The sequence below is a fragment of the Engystomops pustulosus genome, chromosome 6 (assembly GCF_040894005.1).
Source record: "Engystomops pustulosus chromosome 6, aEngPut4.maternal, whole genome shotgun sequence".
Classification (NCBI taxonomy): domain Eukaryota; kingdom Metazoa; phylum Chordata; class Amphibia; order Anura; family Leptodactylidae; genus Engystomops; species Engystomops pustulosus.
The window spans coordinates 15,661,736-15,683,302 of record NC_092416.1 but is presented as its reverse complement, the minus strand read 5'-3'; the positions used below and the strand labels follow the sequence as shown (position 1 = coordinate 15,683,302).

Sequence of the window (21,567 nt, the reverse complement as noted above, 5' to 3'; positions counted from 1 at the left end):
TTCTTTTAGTTTTGAAATCTTACCATGGAGACAAGAGTCCTGCTCCTACTCTTATCAGCCCCAGACCAAACAAATCCTACGTGTCATAAAAACCCTCTACTATTGGTGAGTCTTCTTTTTTGCTCCTAGGTCACCAATCCCCAAAGTACACACCCACTGATATTGAACAAGACCTCCCCATTGACGTTTTTGGAAATCATTCAGAATGTGGATTGCCCAGAAGTGATCGTTCTTGGGGACTTGGAGGTGAGGGACAATGGGGCAGATTTACTTACCCGGTCCATTCGCGATCCAGCGGCGCGTTCTCTGCGGAGGATTCGGGTCCGGCCGGGATTCACTAAGGTAGTTCCTCCGATGTCCACCAGGTGGCGCTGCTGCGCTGAAGTTCCCTGGAATGCACTGAAGTACACCATCCTATTCCTAGTGAAGGTAAGCGCGAGTCCCGCAACACTTTTTTTTTTTTTAATGCGGCGGTTTTTCCGAATCCGTTGGGTTTTCGTTCGACCACGCCCCCGATTTCTGTCGCCTGCATGCCGGCGCCAATGCGCACAATCCGATCGCGAGCGCCAAAATCCCGGGGCAATACAGGGAAAATCGGCGCAAATCGGAAATATTCGGGTAACACGTCGGGAAAACGCGAATCGGGCCCTTAGTTAATGACCTGCAATGTGTGCAGTGGTGTTGGTTGTAGTGGCACTGGTAGCCAAGGTGGTGGAGGTGGGGGAGGTGGCAAAATGAAGTCAGGGAATCTCCTAGGTGGGCCAAGGAGCCTCAGCCAAATAACATGATCTATCACTGTATGATAAAAGACACTGGAGAGGGCTTTCTTTTCAAATATGTTAAAACAAAAATAGTTTTAACACCTTCTAGCGTTCCTTTACTCTGAGCTACATGTCTCAATGTCACTGTAACACAATTTTCTAGTGGCAGAATTAATGTGTGAATGTGTGGACAAGAGTGGTGTATAGAATTTTGAGTGGCTGTGGTGGATGAGTGTGTATTGGTGCAAAAAGAGAGACAGTGGTGGTATAAGGTGATTGAATTAAATAGACCATCATTAATAGACACAAGTGTTTACTAACAATGCTGCAACAAAGTAGCTCTTATTAACCCCTTAAGGACGCTCATTTCTCTCTCTCCACCTTCAAAAATCCATAACTTTTTCATTTTTACATGTACAGACCTGTGTGAGGGCTTATTTTGTGCGTAACAAATTTTACTGTCCCGTAATGTTATTTATTTTAACATGCCGTGTACTGCGAAGCTGAAAAAAAAATTCCAAATGTGGAAAAAAATTTTAAAAAGCGTCACATTCTTGTGGGCTCAGTTTTTTCGACTTTGACTGTGCACTCAAAATAATACCTCAGCTTTATTCTTTGGTTCGGTGCGATCGCGGTGATACCAAATTTATACAGGTTTTATTGTGTTTTAATACATTTTCAAAAATTAAACGAATGTTTACAAAAAAGAAAAAAAAAATTTGCCATCTTCTGACGCTAATAGCTTTTTCATACTTTGGCGCACGGAGATGTGTGAGGTGTCATTTTTTTTGTGAAATGAGCCGACGTTTTCATTGCTACCATTTTGAAGTCTGTGCAACATTTTGATCATTTTTTATTTCATTTTTTATGTGATGTAAAAAGGTGTAAAAGTCGCATTTCGGACATTTGGGCGCCATTTCCCGCCTCGGAGGTCACCGACGGCCGTAACCGTTTTTATATTTTGATAGATCGGGCATTTTGGGACGCGACGATACCTAATATGTTTGTGATTTTTACTGTTTATTATGTTTTATATCAGTTCTAGGGAAAGGGGGGTGATTTGAATTTTTAATATTTTATTAATTTTTTTTATATTTTAAACTTTTTCTTTTTTTTCTCCATTATTTTTTAGACCATCTAGGGTACATTAACCCTAGATGGTCAGATCGCTCCTACCATATACTGCAATACTACTGTGTTGCAATATATTTCATTTTTGCAGCTCATTTATTACAATGAGCCACTGGCTCATATACAGCTCCCCCAGCAATCACACTATGCGCCACCTGCAGCAGGACGCCAGCATCTTTGTTTAAACCCGATCGTCTATGGAAAAACAGGGAACTTATTGTTCTCTCACTCTGCCATAGACTAAACTAAGGACACCGGGGGGATTCGGCCTGCCGCCTGGGGAGCCCGGAGCCAAATAAACTGTTGGCGAATCGGGCGGTCATGCGACCACCCGAATCACCTGCATTTGGTTGGGGGCCCCTTGGGGGGGGGAGGGGGGGTAAAGTGGTGGGGGCCCTGGGGCTTGCACCCCGGGAGCCCCCTTATGATCCGGCCCTGTTGATAAGTATGATATAGAATATGTGAGTGATATTCTAAGTAACTGGGGGGGGGGGGGACTCATTTAATATCGATGATTGTAGTATCGTAATGATATGTAGCTGATCCCAGGAAAAAAATAAAACCAAACAATGAAACACATTTAAAATTAATAGTTTAATTTTAAAAGATGGAATTTTAGGATCTTCGCTAATTTAAGATTTGGATACATATTTAATAGCTAATGAAAAGTACTCCAGAGGAATCTGAATCTTCATAGGCTTCAGCAGAGCCATCTCAGCAGTAGAAGACACATGAGAGCCGGAGTCAGGATGACCTGGTGGACAGAGATGGAGCCATTGGAGCACATAACGGTGTATTTGGTTGTTGTCTTTCCATCACATTAGTAAAAAAAATTATTTTTACAGTTAAACAGAACTATGGGTACAATACAGAAGGTTTCTATATTCAGTGTGTAAAAGGTGAGAAAACACTGGAGCTAGAAACCCTCCATCGTACAATTTCTGGCTTTTACCATTGCGGGATGTCTTCAACTCCAAGCAATTGTGCCATAAATGTTCACATGTCAATGTTTCCAGACTCGGATGACTCTTTTAAATGTAATAACATTTATATATTATAAAATAAATATATTAAATAAATCTTCTGAGTGTAATACCTTCTCTGACCACTAGTTCTCTTCTTATTTCCTTTTATCTGAATATTGATCTGTACTGTAACAGATTACATACCGTCATTTTTCGGACTATAAAACACACTTTTTAGCAAGAAAACATCTTTCTAAAAAGTGCCTGCGTCTTATAGACCGAAGATCAGGAGGATCCAGGACTGCCAGACACTCCTGACCGTTGTAATGGAGATCGGGTGATGCCCTGATGTAGAGCTGCACCCGATCTCCCAGAGAGAAGAGCCCTGCACTGCTGTCCCCTCTCTCGGGTCTACTGGACCTGTGGTGATGTCAGAATCATGTGACTGATCACCATGGCTGGCGCCAGCACCCGGCTTACCCGGGCAAGTGTCGGGGCCCCAGAGCTTCCAGAGGGGCCCACGGCACACGCTGGCCCGATCACATAACTCAATTACATCGGCTTCCTTGTGCCGCCAATGTAATTGAGAGCCGGAGTGCTGGCGCGGGTGGCGGAGGTGGCGCCGCAAGCGGGACCCTCGGAGGACACATCAAGTGACAGACAGAGCGTCTCTGTGCATGGACGCTGGCCGGCGACGTCATGACCTCACGCCGCCAGCGTCCCTGCTGCCGCACAGAAGACGCTGCCCTGAGGATCGCGTCCCCTGAAGAGGTGAAGAGGAGAAGAGAAGAGGAGCACGGGATAGAGCCCTGGACATGCACGAGGTGAGATAAAGTTTATTATTTTTCTACTGCCCACTATATGGTGCCTAACTAATAGAGCCTGGCTGTAACAGGTAAAAGGAGCTGTATATTACATTGAGGGGCTGTATATTACATTGAGGGGCTGTATATTAAATTGAGGGGCTGTATATTAATCTGAGGGGCTGTATATTACATTGAGGGGCTGTATATTAACCCATTAAGGATGAGGTGTTTTTACATTCATTTTTCGCTTCACACCTTCTAAAATCTTTAAGGTTTTCATTTCCCCGTGTACAGAGCCGTGTGAGAGCTTTATTCTGCATAACAAACTTTACTTCTCAGTGACGCTGTTTATTATTCCTGCCGTGTACTGGGAAGCTGGAAAACATTCCAAATGTGGGGAGATTGGCGAAAAAACACATTTGTTTGACGTTATTGTGGGCTGTTTTTTCCATATAGGTTTTGTTGCATTTTAATACATTTTCGAAAAATGAAAACTTTTTCATACTATGGTGTAGGAGCTGTGTGTGGTATAATTTTTTGTGAGATGAGCTGACGTTTTCATTGCTACCATTTTGAGGACCGCAACTTTTTGATTACTTTTTATAAAATAAATTTATGTGATGTAAAATGGTGTAAAATGGTGAGAAGCTGTGATGCCTGTTAATGTACTTTTTACTGTTTATTTAATTGTATATCAGTTGTAGGGAAAGAGGGATGAATCTTATTGAATTTAGTTTTTTTAGACCCTCTAGGGTAATTTAACCCTGGATGGCCTGATCGCTCCTGCCATATACTGCAATACTACTATATTGCAGTCTATGGCATTTTCACATAGGATTCGTTACAATGTGTACATGTACGTGTAAAGCGCTAAGAGGTTAATTAATTTAATTCTATATTTTTTCAATGCCGCCACATGAGTTTACTGCTAAGGGGCCCACTGAGGCTCTGTCGCCCAGGGGCCCACTGAATCCTGGAGCCGGCCCTGCTGATCACATGCTCCTTACATCACCACATACTGCTGAGAATGGGGACATGGGTAAGAAGAAGGGGAAGAGGGAAATATGTGAAGGGATGAAGCAGAACTGTGTGTGTAACTGTATGGATGATGCAGAACTGTGTGTGTAACTGTATGGATTATGCAGAACTGTGTGTATAACTGTATGGATGATGCAGGACTGTGTGTGTAACTGTATGGATGATGCAGGCTGTGTGTGTAACTGTATGGATGATGCAGAGCTGTGTGTATAACTGTATGGATGATGCAGAACTGTGTGTATAACTGTATGGATGATGCAGGACTGTGTGTATAACTGTATGGATGATGCAGAACTGTGTGTGTAACTGTATGGATGATGCAGAACTGTGTGTATAACTGTATGGATGATGCAGAGCTGTGTGTATAACTGTATGGATGATGCAGAACTGTGTGTATAACTGTATGGATGATGCACGACTGTGTGTGTAACTGTATGGATGATGCAGAACTGTGTGTGTAACTGTATGGATGATGCAGAACTGTGTGTATAACTGTATGGATGATGCAGAACTGTGTGTATAACTGTATGGATGATGCAGAACTGTGTGTATAACTGTATGGATGATGCAGAACTGTGTGTATAACTGTATGGATGATGCAGAACTGTGTGTATAACTGTATGGATGATGCAGAACTGTGTGTATAACTGTATGGATGATGCAGAACTGTGTGTATAACTGTATGGATGATGCAGAACTGTGTGTGTAACTGTATGGATGATGCAGGACTGTGTGTGTAACTGTATGGATGATGCAGGACTGTGTGTGTAACTGTATGGATGATGCAGGACTGTGTGTGTAACTGTATGGATGATGCAGGACTGTGTGTGTAACTGTATGGATGATGCAGGCTGTGTGTGTAACTGTATGGATGATGCAGAGCTGTGTATGTAACTGTATGGATGATGCAGAGCTGTGTATGTAAATGCATGGATGATGCAGGCTGTGTGTATAAATGTATGGATGATGCAGAGCTGTGTTTGTAACTGTATGGATGATGCAGAGCTGTGTATGTAAATGCATGGATGATGCAGAGCAGAGTGTGTAAATGTATGGATGGAGCAGTGCTGTGTGTGTAAATGTATGGATGGAGCAGAGCTGTGTGTGTAAATGCATGGATGATGCAGAGCTGTGTGTGTAAATGCATGGATGATGCAGAGCTGTGTGTGTAACTGTATGGATGATGCAGCCCGCCCCTCGATTTGTGTCGCATGAAAGTTGGCACGATTGCACCAAAATCTGATCGTGTGCGCCAAAAACGCCTTTTAAATCCCTGTCCCAGCGGCGCAAAAGGGAAATCGTTGGGATGTCCGACGAAAGTGCGGTCCACGGGGCCCTTAGTAAATTAGCCCCAGTGTCTCAAAGAGCCAGTGTACAACCTCTTTTGTGTTGAAAGCCAATATACATTTCCCTCTCAGGATGGTGGCTGAGTAATAGAGGTCCCTTTCTACTGTATCTGTTTCTTGCAAGGGTATTGAGAGTCTGTTTATCCCCTTTGCTTTGAAGTTTAGATGTCTGTGAATGAGCAAAATGGGGTAAACTAGGGAGGATCCTGCGATAAAGCCCTTAGGAGTGGGCAATAGTTAAAGGGGTTATCCGGGTTTAAAAAAATTCTTATGGCCGGGTTGGGGAGGGCTATTTAAACACAATAAACATGTACTTACCTCATCCGGGGCTGCCGATGTCCCGCGCCGCGGCCGGTCTTCTCTGTGTGCCGGTTTCATTACAAGTGCGCACCATCCGGCATCATCTACCGCTTACAACGCTGAGAGATAGGGACGGATGGGAGGAGCCGGCCACATCGCGGACCGGAAGCTCCCTGTGCGCGGCTACCGTTCCCCTGTAAACAAACAGGGGCACAGATCGAAGGGACATCAGCGGCGCCGCACGAGGTAAGTACATGTTTATTATGTTTAACTAGCCCTCCCCAGCCCGGCCATAAGAAATTTTTAAAACCCGGATAACCCATTTAAAACAGTAAGGTAACTGGAAGCTCACATCTAATATTGAGCACCCCCCGGCCCCATCATGCCATTAACTCTTGCAATCTCATTGGCCACAGGCACTTCCCTAAAATGGCAGCGTAAGCAAAAGCCACAGTAATATGGATTACATAATTCGCCCGAACCTAAATTTAATGGCTCTAATCAGAACTACTGACAAGCAGTTTAGCACTTCATTGCGCTGGTACTAGGTTTGTATAATAGGAAGTAGCATAAATGCTAAGAGTTACCTGAATCTTCCGTCTTGAAAATGCACTTATTTAGATTTCCTGTGCACTTTATAGTTTCCGTAGAATCACAATAGATGGAGTTCACAGATGAACATGATGGACATTCCAGACCATTGGGCTGATTGTTGCTGGATATCACTATAATGACAAGACAGTGATAAACATAAGAGGTTAAAATGCCTATAGATTATAAAGGTGCTCTCAAAAATGTCTTGTGCCGCAGGGTTTTATGTCGTTTTTTAGACTTGTTTACAACAAAAAAATAAAAAGGTGTGACTTATAGCATAACATTTGGTACATTTATTCCAATAAATAGGAGGTATAAAGTTAGGTTAGACAGACTTAAAGAGAACCCGTCATGCAAAATAACCCCCCTAAACTAAATATATTTTCATAAACTGCCATTAGAGAGCATTTCCTCTATCCCATCATTGTCCCTCTACATGCCTGTAAACCTAAGCAATGAGGTCCTAAAGCTGTATGCAAATGACCTGTGAAATGTCCAATGAAGCATTAGCATATTCAAGCTGTCCACTCTATTCATGAGTGGGAGGCACAGCCACACCCCCAGTGCATGACTGACAGCCTGTATAATGATGTGAGGCTGTATAATGATGTGCTTCCTGGTGCTGGCGCCCCCTGCAGCCTGTGTGTGCATGTGTGTGTGTGTGTGTATAGGAGAGATACAACAGCTCCAGGCAGCCATGTTATAGCAGAACATGTCAGATTCATGTGTAGCTGATGTCTGTGTCTCTGTATATTAGGAGGATGCAGCATGTCAGCAGATGCAGCACACACACTAGCAATGCTTTACTATACATTACACACAGACATGAGCAGGGGGAGGAGAGGGGAGGGGTAACAGGGGTGACATCACTGCCTCTGACCATGTGACAAGCCTCATTTACATGATAAAGAAAAGATGATTTTACAATGATTAATGTATGAAATAACTAGATAAAGGCTGTGATGGATCCTTGTGAGCTGCTCCAACAGGTAGAGGTGACAGTACTAGTGGCAGAGACCTGATGACAGGTGTCCTTTAAACTATTCCAGATTTAGAAAAAAAGGTGAATAAAGCAGAGTGGGCACCAGACAAAAACTCTGATTTCTGTGGTGCTCCAGTCCTCAAGCATATAGTCGAAATGGTGATTAGATGTTATAGAGAAAAGAGATGGACGACACTCACCAATCTTCGGTTTCTTTCAATGTTCCTTCTTTATTCAAAAAAAGACATAAACATACTCACAGAGCATGCACGCGGGGGAGGGAGGTGCAAGCAGAATGCCTGTAAGGCTACATTCAGACAGCTGTTGCCTGCCGTACCGTAGCACAGCGGGCAACGGCACCGCACGGGAAGAGGAGGAGGAGGTGAGCACAGCTCAACCCCGCCCCTCTCTATAGGGATGTATGGTGAACGACGCCGTACTACGGAGAAAGATAGGACATGTTCTATCTTTCAACGGGTTACGGTGCTCCCGTTGGGTGCCATGCGCCCATTGCCGTCTATGGAGGACGTATATCGGCCGTATATACGTCGGCCGTATATACGCTACCCATACGGAAGTGTGAATGTAGCCTAGGAGGCAACAACCGTTTCGCGCCGATCAGTGCTTCTTCCGGCCTCTATATGTGGTAATTAAAATACACGGATCCCTGATATGCCTCAGATACCTTGACTCTACCCATCACAATTTATGCGATAGGTCCACACTTCTAGCAGTCAGAGCACAATCGCCTAATAAAGCTATGTACTGACATAGACGCAATCCTATAGGCCTACTTACCCGGCGTCCCGGCGCTCCACCTGCTCGCACGCTGACCGCTTCCTCTCACTAATGGGGCCACACGGAAATGACGCAGCACGACCAATGAGTCAGGCTGCAGTTCTGCCCCCTTCCTTAGTACCCACGTGGGGTAGGTCATGTGAGCGGGTCTCCGTAAGTTCCTCCCTAAGCGGTCATGTGACGTGTTACCACAGTAACGCGGCACAGCGGCACTACACCGCGAACAAGAGGAGATTATCCGGAAGCGGGTCTCCGTATGCTCCTCCCTAAGCGGTCATGTGATGTGTTACCACAAATTGAGATTTGCGGGATAGAGGTTGTCCCGGTCCCAAAAAGAGGAGGAGATAGACAAAGACTGCTACTCCAAACAGAAGGTAGATGGATCCTTCAAACCCAGGACTTGTGGGCCTCAATGAAAAGATAGACTATGGAGTATTCCTTTAAGGTTCCAGATAAACGCAGTAGCTCCTTTTCCTGTGCTTGATACGTGACTCTCTACCCTGAGGTCTGCGCTTGTGCAGAGTTCCATGAGGGTAATGGCACATGTGGCGTTTTGAACCTGTTTTTGGGCTGTTTTTGAACAGTCCGTTAACAAACGCATCCGTTTTTGACCCGTTTTAATTAAGATAATTGGTAAAACCTGTCAAAAACGGATGAGTTTTCAAAAAACGCATGCATTTGTTAAAGGACTGCTCAAAAACGGACCAAAAACGGGTTCAAAACGCCGCGTGTGCCATCACCCTAATGCCGGTGACCTATGATTCTGGCTCGCTGCCGGGCAAAGTTCCTAAGCTACTGCGCAAGAGTAGAGCTCAGGGTAGAGAGAAGCATCTCCAGCATAGGAAAAGGAGCTACTGCACTTGCGCACAGCTCAGGAGAGGCGCAATTAGTGCGAAACAAAGATCTGGTGGGGCAGGATAGGGGAGGCAGGTGTGACGTGGAGTAGCCTTCACCCCCGGAGCTGTCTCAGGCTACTCTACGCCCCCAGTAGCCATGGAAAAGAATTTGCATATTGCCAAATTAAAACTTTATTTCTGCAGCAGCTGCATCGCTGGATTAGTCCAAAACGGGATGCAGCTGCTTCCCGGACTATGGGTAATCGCTGAGAAAGTAGATTCACCATGGGATATTTCCTTTAAGCACTATTTGTAACAAAAGTTCTTTACCCCGTCAGCATCATTACTTTCCTAGCTGAAATTGAAAGTAAAAGAGAAAGAGAAAAACAATTCTGTTTGAAAATAGTACTCATGGGCAGGGGCGTAACTTGAGGGGGTGCAGAGGGTGCGGTTGCAACCGGGGCCAAGAGGTTTAGGGGGCCCTTATGGTGTCACTTTCCCATATGAGAAGACTATTACTATGAACCATACATTATAATCGGGGAATGGTACAGTCTTTGCACTGGGGCCCATCAGCGTCAAGTTACGCCACTGCTCATAGGGGCACATGTATCATAAGTCCGGCTTTGTCCGTCTATTTTTGGGACTTGGCTTCTCTGCTGGTTGGATGTATCTTAGTGTTTTTTCCTTAGTGATACACATTGGGGCAGATTTACTTACCCGGCCCATTCGCGATCCAGCGGCGCATTCTCTGTGCTGGATTCGGGTCCGGCCGGGATTTATTAAGGTAGTTCCTCCGCCGTCCACCAGGTGGTGCTGCTGCGCTGAAAAGCATCCGAATGCCTTGAAATTCACCGAGCCGGACCAAGTGAAGGTAAGTGCGTCCCAAGCGACACATTTCCCGTTTTTAAATGCGGCGGTTTTTCCGAATACGTCGTTTTTTGTTTGGCCCCGCCCCCGATTTCCGTCGCGCATGCCGGCGCCGATGCGCCACAAAACGTGAATCGGGCCCTTAGTAAATGACCCCCATGGTGTTGGGGCAGTATTCACACTATGCTTTTAGCAATGTATTTAGCCTATGATTCATTAATAAACTCTGTTAGAAAGTATTCAAATTATGCACTTAATAATGTGTTGAGTTTGGGATTTACCAGCACACCTATTCTAGGGGGAGATTTATCAGATGTGTTTGGGGTAAAACTGTTCTAGTTACCCATGGAAACCAATCAGAGATCAAGTGTAAGTTTATAAATAGCTGTGGGAAAATGAAAGCTGAGCTCTGATTGGTTGCCTTGGGTAACTAGAACAGATCTGCTCTAAGGCACTTCTGATTCACCTCCCCCATTATGTGTCCGGTATTGTGGTGACCTTTTCTTTTTTACTCTGTTCCATTGATTTTTCACATATGTTCTGTTTTTGTATCTGTTATTGTTGTATGATGTAACTCTCCCTCTGATTGGTCTCCTGCATCTTTTTAATGCTGTAGCTGTTTGATGTTTTTTAATACCATAAATAAGTGTTAGCCGCTTCGAAACATCTTGGTCTAGTCCGGTGTGACCATGACGTCTGTACTGCTTTAAAACTACTATGAAAAACTCACTCCTATTGTTCCATATGACTGTTTGTACTTTGTAATGTAATATTATGTAAAATGCATTCGTTTTTGACCATTTCCCCAATTATCTTAATTAAGATAATTTAAAATAAAACAGATGCATTTTCAAAAGCGCAGACTGCTCAAAAAAGGGGTTAAAAACGCCATGTGTGCCACCACCCTAAGTGTTTGTTTGGACTATAAACTAACCTCATAGCCTCATATACACACTCTATACAGGCTGTAATATGTAGTTAGCCACTATATAGACTGGAATATGTAGTCAGCCTGCATAGACACACACTATACAGGATGGAATATGTAATCCTCCTTCATAGACACAGTATACAGGATGGAATATCTAGTCATCTTTAATAGACACAAACTATACAGACTGGAATATGTAGTCCTCATCCATAGACACACACTATACAGACTGGAATATGTAGTCAGCCTGCATAGACACACACTATACAGTCTGGAATATGTAGTCAGCCTGCATAGACACACACTATACAGACTGGAATATGTAGTCAGCCTGCATAGACACACACTATACAGGATGGAATATGTAGTCATCATCCATAGACACACACTATACAGACTGGAATATGTAGTCAGCCTGCATAGACACACACTATACAGACTGGAATATGTAGTCAGCCTGCATAGACACACACTATACAGACTGGAATATGTAGTCCTCATCCATAGACACACACTATACAGACTGGAATATCTACTCAGCCTGCATAGACACACACTATACAGACTGGAATATGTAGTCAGCCTGCATAGACACACACTATACAGACTGGAATATGTAGTTAGCCTGCATAGACACACACTATACAGACTGGAATATGTAGTCAGCCTGCATAGACACACACTATAGAGGCTGGGATATGTAATCATCCTTCATAGACACACAGGGGCAAATTTACTTACCCGGTCCATTCGCGTTCCAGCGGCGGCTTCTCTGAAGAGCGTTCGGGTCTTCCGGCGATTCATCAAGGTCCTGCGCCCGATGTCCACCAGGTGGCGCTGCTGCACCGCTGTCCGCCGAGATTCCCGGGAGTTCATGGTCTTCATTGTGGTGCATGTGAGTATGGGCCGTGCGACCAATTTTTTTTTTTTAAATGCGGCGGTTTTTCCGAATCCGTCGGGTTACCATTCGGCCACGCCCCCGATTTCCGTTGCGTGCATGCCAGCGCCGATGCGCCACAATCCGATCGCGTGCGCCAAAATCCCGGGGCAATTCAGGGAAAATCGGCGCAAATCGGAAATATTCGGGTAACACGTCGGTAAAACGCGAATCGGGCCCTTAGTAAATGACCCCCACAGTATACAGAATTGAATATGTAGTGAGCCTGCATAGACCCACACTATACAGACTGGAATATGTAGTCATCCTTCATAGACACACACTATACAGACTGGAATATGTAGTGAGCCTGCATAGACACACACTATACAGACTGGAATATGTAGTTAGCCTGCATAGACACACACTATACAGACTGGAATATGTAGTCAGCCTGCATAGACACACACTATACAGGCTGGGATATGTAGTCAGCCTGCATAGACACACACTATACAGGCTGGGATATGTAATCATCCTTCATAGACACACACTATACAGAATGGAATATCTAGTCATCTTTAATAGACACACACTATGCAGACTGGAATATGTAGTCAGCCTGCATAGACACACACTATACAGGCTGGAAGATGTAGTCATCATCCATGGACACACACTATACAGACTGGAATATGTAGTCAGCCTGCATAGACACACACTATACAGACTGAAATATGTAGTCAGCCTGCATAGACACACAGTATACAGGCTGGGATATGTAGTCAGCCTGCATAGACACACACTATACAGGCTGGAATATGTACTCAGCCTGCATAGACACACACTATACAGACTGGAATATGTAGTCAGCCTGCATAGACACACACTATACAGGCTGGAATATGTAGTCATCATCCATAGACACACACTATACAGACTGGAATATGTACTCAGCCTGCATAGACACACACTATACAGACTGGAATATGTAGTCAGCTTGCATAGACACACACTATACAGGCTGGAATATGTACTCAGCCTGCATAGACACACACTATACAGACTGGAATATGTAGTCAGCTTGCATAGACACACACTATACAGGCTGGAATATGTACTCAGCCTGCATAGACACACAGTATACAGACTGGAATATGTAGTCAGCCTGCATAGACACACACTATACAAGCTGGAATATGTAGTCAGCTTGCATAGACACACACTATACAAGCTGGAATATGTAGTCAGCCTGCATAGACACACACTATACAGACTGGAATATGTAGTCAGCTTGCATAGACACACACTATACAGACTGGAATATGTACTCAGCCTGCATAGACACACACTATACAGACTGGAATATGTAGTCAGCTTGCATAGACACACACTATACAGGCTGAAATATGTAATCTTCCTTCATAGACACACAGTATACAGACTGGAATATGTAGTCAGCCTGCATAGACACACACAATACAGGCTGGAATATGTAGTCAGCTTGCATAGACACACACTATACAAGCTGGAATATGTAGTCAGCCTGCATAGACACACACTATACAGACTGGAATATGTAGTCAGCTTGCATAGACACACAGTATACAGGCTGGAATATGTAATCCTCCTTCATAGACACACAGTATACAGACTGGAATATGTAGTCAGCCTGCATAGACACACACAATACAGGATGGAATATGTAATCCTCCTTCATAGACACACAGTATACAGACTGGAATATGTAGTGAGCCTGCATAGACACACACTATACAGACTGGAATATGTAGTCAGCCTGCATAGATACACACTATACAGGCTGGAATATGTAATCCTCCTTCATAGACACACAGTATACAGACTGGAATATGTAGTCAGCCTGCATAGACACACACAATACAGACTGGAATATGTAGTCAGCTTGCATAGACACACACTATACAGGCTGGAATATGTAATCCTCCTTCATAGACACACAGTATACAGACTGGAATATGTAGTCAGCCTGCATAGACACACACAATACAGGCTGGAATATGTAGTCAGCCTGCATAGACACACACTATACAGGCTGGAATATGTAATCCTCCTTCATAGACACACAGTATACAGACTGGAATATGTAGTCAGCCTGCATAGACACACACAATACAGGCTGGAATATGTAGTGAGCCTGCATAGACACACACTATACAGGATGGAATATGTAGTGAGCCTGCATAGACACACACTATACAGGATGGAATATGTAGTTATCTTTAATAGGCATGCACTATACAGACTGGATTACATAGTCCTCCTCCAAAGACATACACTATACAGACTGGAATATGTAGTCCTTCTTCATAGACACACACTATACAGGCTGGAATATGTAGTCATCCTCCATAGACACACACTATACAGGCTGGAATATGTAGTCATCCTCCATAGATACACACTATACAATAGGGAATATGTAGTTATCCTTTATAGACACACACTATCCAGCCTGGGATATGTAGTCATTCTCCATAAACTAACACTATATTGGCTGGAATTTGTAGACAGCCGTCATAGATACACACTATACAGGCTGTAATGTATAGTCAGTTTCCACAAACTCAAACTATACTGGCTGAGATAGTAGTGTAGTGATTCTTCTACTGCACACTATACAGGAGGGTACCACCATTTCTGGGAGGATAGTTGCTCCTCGATGACATCATAGGGAGAGACGACGCTCCCCAAAATACAGGTGTGTTACTGTCTGGGGTCAGGGTTTGATACCCCAACCTGGACCCGAACAGGGTATTTAAATTTACTAGTATTCTGAATCCAATATAAACTGTTTGTCAGCAGTTCTGTCACCTACTTACAAAATTGTGGCCAGATCGGGGTAGAAGATCTTTGCTCTGAGTGACTGCTGTAGTATCCCACAACTTATACCTATTATTTAGAGCATGGGGGAGCGGAGGGCTACGGAGAAGCTTAAAGGGATATTCTCGCCTGGGCATTCACGTTCAGTTTCATTAATCGGCCATATATAAACATTTCTTCAATTAGATGTTCTACCTGTGTGAAGATAATTTCTCATAAATGTAATCATATGGTCCCTTAGAAACAAGACTGTGTCCTTGGATACGGCCACCTCTGCTGGAGGGATTGCAAAAGGAAACAAAAGGTTTTTGTATATGAAATGTCCGGGAGTTACTGCATGTCCCTCAGCCATCCTGTGGTAATGATCCCTGAATCAATGTGGTCAGATAAGACTCAATAGTACATGTCTGGCCACTGCTGCCAAAATGTGAGGTGGTCGTATCCAAGGAAGCTAGCTCGTTTCTAAGGGTCAACATGACTACATTTATGAAAAATTATGGGTGATGGGATTTCACAAGCCCATCACCTGTCCAGAAGACCAGGACTATCTCCAATCATCACAGCAAAATTATGAAACGTGCAGTATTTAGTTTTACCACATTAAACCTTCTCCCATCCCTTTGGGTTGAGTCACATGCTTAGATTCTTTTGCAAATTTTGATTAGCAAAAGAATACAACAAAACTGTAAAAAATGAATCACTGGTGGCTGCCAAGTATGTGGAAGTATGATGAGTGTAGCATTTCCAAGTCAATAATGAACAACCTACCTGTAGGTATAGCAGCAGTACAGTCATTCGTATTGCAACATGTAGAGGCCGACCCAATTTGTTCTAGACCCATGCTCAAATTTCCCTTGAAGTCACATTCTTCTCGTGGCAAACAACTCCTGAGAAACGTTGACTGATATTTACCATCTGCAAACAAAAAGGAGAATATTCCATCTGCAACATGTACATAAGGATTATATATAATGTTCCTTGCACGTGCCCGTATGCTCTCCAACACCAAATACTGGGCGTAGCACATTGCCGGCAGGAGAAAGTCATGCCCAGGTGCCATACACCTGTGATACAACCACAAATTGTGAGACCATATCACGGGTCCCTATATGGGGCCATAAACCTACCATCATGGTTCTACCTATTAAGGTAGATCTGGTGGTAGGTGCATCTAATGTATGTAAGGATAACCCTTTTTAGGGCTAATCCTTTACTTCACTCTACCTTTTATAATCTTTAATCTAGGTAATATGCAAATTTTTTAAAGAGGCTACTGGGGCGTGGAGTAGCTGGAGATGAGGCTACACTGTGCCGCTACTCCACACCCCAGTAACCTCTTGATCCTCCTACCGAGATATCTTGTGTGTGCAACAACGAGGAGCTGCGCGCACTGGTCCGCAAAGCCTGAGTTTTAGGCATGCACAGTAGCTCTGGCTTCGCAGATGAGTGCTGAAGATATCTTGGTAGAAGGATCAAAGAGGCTACTGGGGGCGGAGTATCCACTCCCCGTAGCCTCAGCTCCAGCTACTCCACGTCCCAGTAGCCTCTTTAGAAAATTTGCATATTACCTGGATTAAAGATTATAAAAGATAAAGTGGAGTAAAGGATTAGCCCTAAGAAAGGCTATCCTTACCTACATTAGATATACCTACCAACGGATCTACCTTAATAGGTAGATCCGTGTTGGTAGGTTTCCTTTAATTGTATTACAGAGGAGCAACAATAATAATAATAATAATAATAATTCCTACATACATAGTATAAGCCGACCCGAGTATAAGCCAAGACCCCAATTTTACCACCAAAATCTGGGAAAACCTATTGACCTGAGTATAAGCTGAGGGTGGAAAATTCATTGATCACAGATCCCCCCCCACCCAGTATATTGCAAGCAAGTCCCCTATAGTATATAGCCAGCCCAGCCTGCCCCCAGTAGTATACAGCCAGCCCAGCCTGCCCCCAGTAGTATACAGCCAGCCCAGCCTGCCCCCAGTAGTATACAGCCAGCCCAGCCTGCCCCCAGTAATATACAGCCACCCCAGCCTGCCTCCTGTAGTACACAGCCAGGCCAGCCTGCCCCCAGTAGTATACAGCACAGCCCAGCCTGCCCCCAGTAGTATACAGCCAGCCCAGCCTGCTTCCTTAAGTATACAGCCAGCCCAGCCTGCCCCCTTAAGAATACAGCCAGCCCAGCCTGCCCCCTTAAATATACAGCCAGCCCATTCTGCCCCCTTAAGTATACAGCCAGCCCATTCTGCCCCCTTAAGTTTACAGCCAGCTCAGCCTGCTCCCTTAAGTATACAGCCAGCCCAGCCTGCCCCCTTAAGTATACAGCCAGACCAGCCTGCCTCCTTAAGTATACAGCCAGACCAGCCTGCCCCCTTAAGTATACAGCCAGACCAGCCTGCCCCCTTAAGTATACAGCCAGCCCAGCCTGCCCCCTTAAGTATACAGCCAGCCCAGCCTGCCCCCTTAAGTATACAGCCAGACAGCCTGCCCCCTTAAGTATACAGCCAGCCCAGCACTAAAATAAAAAAAAAACATATATACTCACCCTCCGATGGCCCCAATGTCCGCGCTGCTCCCCCTGATGTCCGTGCGGCTCCTCCTTTGTCTTCTATCTTCTTCTGTCTTCCGCCGGGCGCCGCCACGTCCTTCTCCCGGCCGTTGCATAGTATGACGTCAGCAGCGGCCGCGTCATACTATGCACCTGCTGGCCGGGAAAAACATGGCAGCACCCTGCGGAAGACAGAAGAAGATAGAAGAAAGAAGAGGACCCGTAGATCCGTGTTGGTAGGTTTCCTTTAATTGTATTACAGAGGAGCAACAATAATAATAATAATAATAATAATTCCTACATACATAGTATAAGCCGACCCGAGTATAAGCCAAGACCCCAATTTTACCACCAAAATCTGGGAAAACCTATTGACCTGAGTATAAGCTGAGGGTGGAAAATTCATTGATCACAGATCCCCCCCCCACCCAGTATATTGCAAGCAAGTCCCCTATAGTATATAGCCAGCCCAGCCTGCCCCCAGTAGTATACAGCCAGCCCAGCCTGCCCCCAGTAGTATACAGCCAGCCCAGCCTGCCCCCAGTAGTATACAGCCAGCCCAGCCTGCCCCCAGTAATATACAGCCACCCCAGCCTGCCTCCTGTAGTACACAGCCAGGCCAGCCTGCCCCCAGTAGTATACAGCACAGCCCAGCCTGCCCCCAGTAGTATACAGCCAGCCCAGCCTGCTTCCTTAAGTATACAGCCAGCCCAGCCTGCCCCCTTAAGAATACAGCCAGCCCAGCCTGCCCCCTTAAATATACAGCCAGCCCATTCTGCCCCCTTAAGTATACAGCCAGCCCATTCTGCCCCCTTAAGTTTACAGCCAGCTCAGCCTGCTCCCTTAAGTATACAGCCAGCCCAGCCTGCCCCCTTAAGTATACAGCCAGACCAGCCTGCCTCCTTAAGTATACAGCCAGACCAGCCTGCCCCCTTAAGTATACAGCCAGACCAGCCTGCCCCCTTAAGTATACAGCCAGCCCAGCCTGCCCCCTTAAGTATACAGCCAGCCCAGCCTGCCCCCTTAAGTATACAGCCAGACAGCCTGCCCCCTTAAGTATACAGCCAGCCCAGCACTAAAATAAAAAAAAACATATATACTCACCCTCCGATGGCCCCGATGTCCGCGCTGCTCCCCCGATGTCCGTGCGGCTCCTCCTTTGTCTTCTATCTTCTTCTGTCTTCCGCCGGGCGCCGCCACGTCCTTCTCCCGGCCGTTGCATAGTATGACGTCAGCAGCGGCCGCGTCATACTATGCACCTGCTGGCCGGGAAAAACATGGCAGCACCCTGCGGAAGACAGAAGAAGATAGAAGAAAGAAGAGGACCCGTGCGGACATCGGGGGAGCAGCGCGAATATCGGGGCCAGGGAGGGTGAGTATATACGTTTTTTTTTTTAAGTGCTGAACTCGCTATTGACTCGTGTGTATATACGGTATATTATATATTACGCAGTGCTGCACAAAGCTTGCCAAAACTGTCCCCATGGGGCTCACAATCAACCTACCAGTATGTTTTGGAGTGTGGGGATTGAACCCAGGACCCCAGTGCTAACCACTGAGCCACCATGCCACCCTACAAACAGCAGCATAACAATTTCATTTAATTATGCCATAACTCACCAACGATGGTTCCAACATACATAGACCCACACAAAAAGCCGTAGGGACACATTACGCTTTCACCTGAACATGCAGTTACAGATGGAGCAGTACACTCGATGCATGAAAGTGCAAAACCTGAAAATACACAAAAACAATCATGAGCTCTGGAATTGGTCAATAAGAAGATGCAACAAACCCCAAGGAAACAACACTGGAGTTGGTGCTTGTCTTACGATTGGAGGTCTTCCATCACCCCCCCAGGCTCCAACTACAACATGCAATATGTGACATGTATGGGAATCATTTCTATGGGAATTACAGAAACTCTGGAGAATAAGGGACAATAGAAGCTCCTGTATTTGCACCATGAATCAGTTGTTACTTTGGACTCCATATGATTTGCTTTTCATTCATTTATCTTTTTTGCTGGACAAAATTTTATTCATTTAGCCCTAAAATTTACACATTTCCAAAAGATAAAAAGAGAAAACCCACCATACAATTTGTTTTGCAATGTCTCCCGAGTACAGAGACCCCCCCAGATGTGGCCGTTTCTTATTTTATGGGCGCACAGCGAGGCACAGAAGGGAAGGAGCATCCTGGAGAAGCGAGGATTTTAGTTTTCTCCTTTTGCAGGCTATAAAATTTTCACGTTTTCATTATTGGGGTCATGTGATGGCATTTTTTTAGCGGGATGAAATGCTTTTTTCAGTGTTACCATTTTGGGGTTGATGTCCCCTTTTATTTTAAGGGTAGGAGTAGAAAAGCATCAATTCTGTACTGGATTTTTTCCTTTTTCTTTGGTGTTCACTTTTTAGCCTTATAATCATATTATCTTTATTCTTTAGGGCGATTCGATTAGGGGGATACCATACCTGAATATTTTTTCTTCCATTTTACTAAATTTGCCAAATAAAACCCTAATGTGGGGAAAAATTGATGGCTTGATATTTTGCAGGACATGTTGTCCTTTGCACCAGTATCATTCTGGAGTAGATATGTTTTTTTGATCACTTTTTATTGCATTTTTTGTGGGATTCAATAGGTAAAAATCATAAATTTTGGAGGGTTTTTAAAAGTTTTTTTTTTTAATGGCGGGTTCAATAATGATTTACTTTTATTCTACGGTTGTTATGGATACTATATATGTGGGGTTTGTGTTATGATTTAGACTTTTTTAGTGTGTTATGTGTCTCTATATATGTTATGCTTTAGTTTTTACTTAATAACATTTTTTTTTAAACTTTTTTACTTTTTTTTAACTTTTCATCTGATTGCTTGTTCATGATAATACCCTGTGATACTGATGTATTGCATGGTATTAGCATTGTCAGCCTATGCACATGCCTAGACGCCATCTTTCAGGCACTGCCTACAGGCAGCTCTGGGGTCCTGATCGGACCTCAGGGCTGCCAGAGCAATGATCGGCATTCCCCTAAAATGCCGGGGTTTGATTGTGGGGAAAAGACCCCCCAAAGACAAGTTAAATGCTGCGGTCGCGCCGACCGCGGCATTTAACGGGTTAAACACCCGCAATCGGAGCCCAATCTGACCACGGGTGTTACACTGGGCTGTCGGCTATTAGTTACAGCCAGCACCCCGTGTATCCCGATGCTGGTTCGGCTCCGATCTTGAGCTTAACCAGCACCAGCTCTGCGTCCGATATATATCGGAATCGGAGCGCCAAGAGGTTAAAGATAATGGAATGAGGAGATACTTCTATATATTTAGAAAGTGATACGTAGAGAACTAATATAAAAATAATTAGTATTGCAACATGTAAGAAATTGCCACAGGATGACCTCTTGTCCCCAAAAAATTAAATGGAAAGTAAGTAGAGAGTACAACCTTTTTCCCTTTATTTATCAATTTTATCAAGCTGCCCCTAATTTATCAAAAAACAACAACAAATAATAGTCAGTTTTTTTCAAGATTTACCTGTTGCTACAAGAGCTGAGATGAAGGTGATGATTCTAAGAAGGGACGCCATGATGGTATCTCGCTCTTGTGTAGATGTATCTGGAGGTGTGCAGGCTTGGGTGAAGGGTTTGTCTATTTATAGGGCTTTGCAATTGGCGGGGGGACAAAAGGTAGGTCAAAGGTTCAAGGACAAGAGAGTAAAGATGATGAATATGAAAGTGATTAAAATGATATATTGCAGGTAAAAGTGAAAGTAATAACCTCTTGCACAACCTCATGAATTTTGGATACATATAGAGCCGAAGAAGATAAAGACTATGGGAGTCATTTATCTTTTCCTTCCTTGGTGTTTTTGCACCTTTTCGCTGCATAATGGCTGTTTTGTGGCTAT

At 44.5% G+C, this 21,567-nt stretch overlaps 1 protein-coding gene across 1 annotated transcript in view; it reads right to left on the bottom strand.

Annotated features, from left to right (window-relative positions):
• LOC140065862 (phospholipase A2 inhibitor and Ly6/PLAUR domain-containing protein-like) overlaps positions 1-21,270 on the bottom strand; it is a 67,293-nt gene extending 46,023 nt beyond the window's left edge. Inside the window, exons 1-4 of the mRNA XM_072113421.1 lie at positions 21,195-21,270; positions 19,275-19,391; positions 15,866-16,012; positions 6,939-7,072 (exon numbers count right to left, since the gene is read on the bottom strand). Coding sequence (XP_071969522.1) covers positions 6,939-7,072; positions 15,866-16,012; positions 19,275-19,391; positions 21,195-21,246 — 450 coding nt within the window. The 5' untranslated portion in view covers positions 21,247-21,270. The remainder of the gene's footprint in view (positions 1-6,938; positions 7,073-15,865; positions 16,013-19,274; positions 19,392-21,194) is intronic.
• Positions 21,271-21,567: the final 297 nt, after the last annotated feature.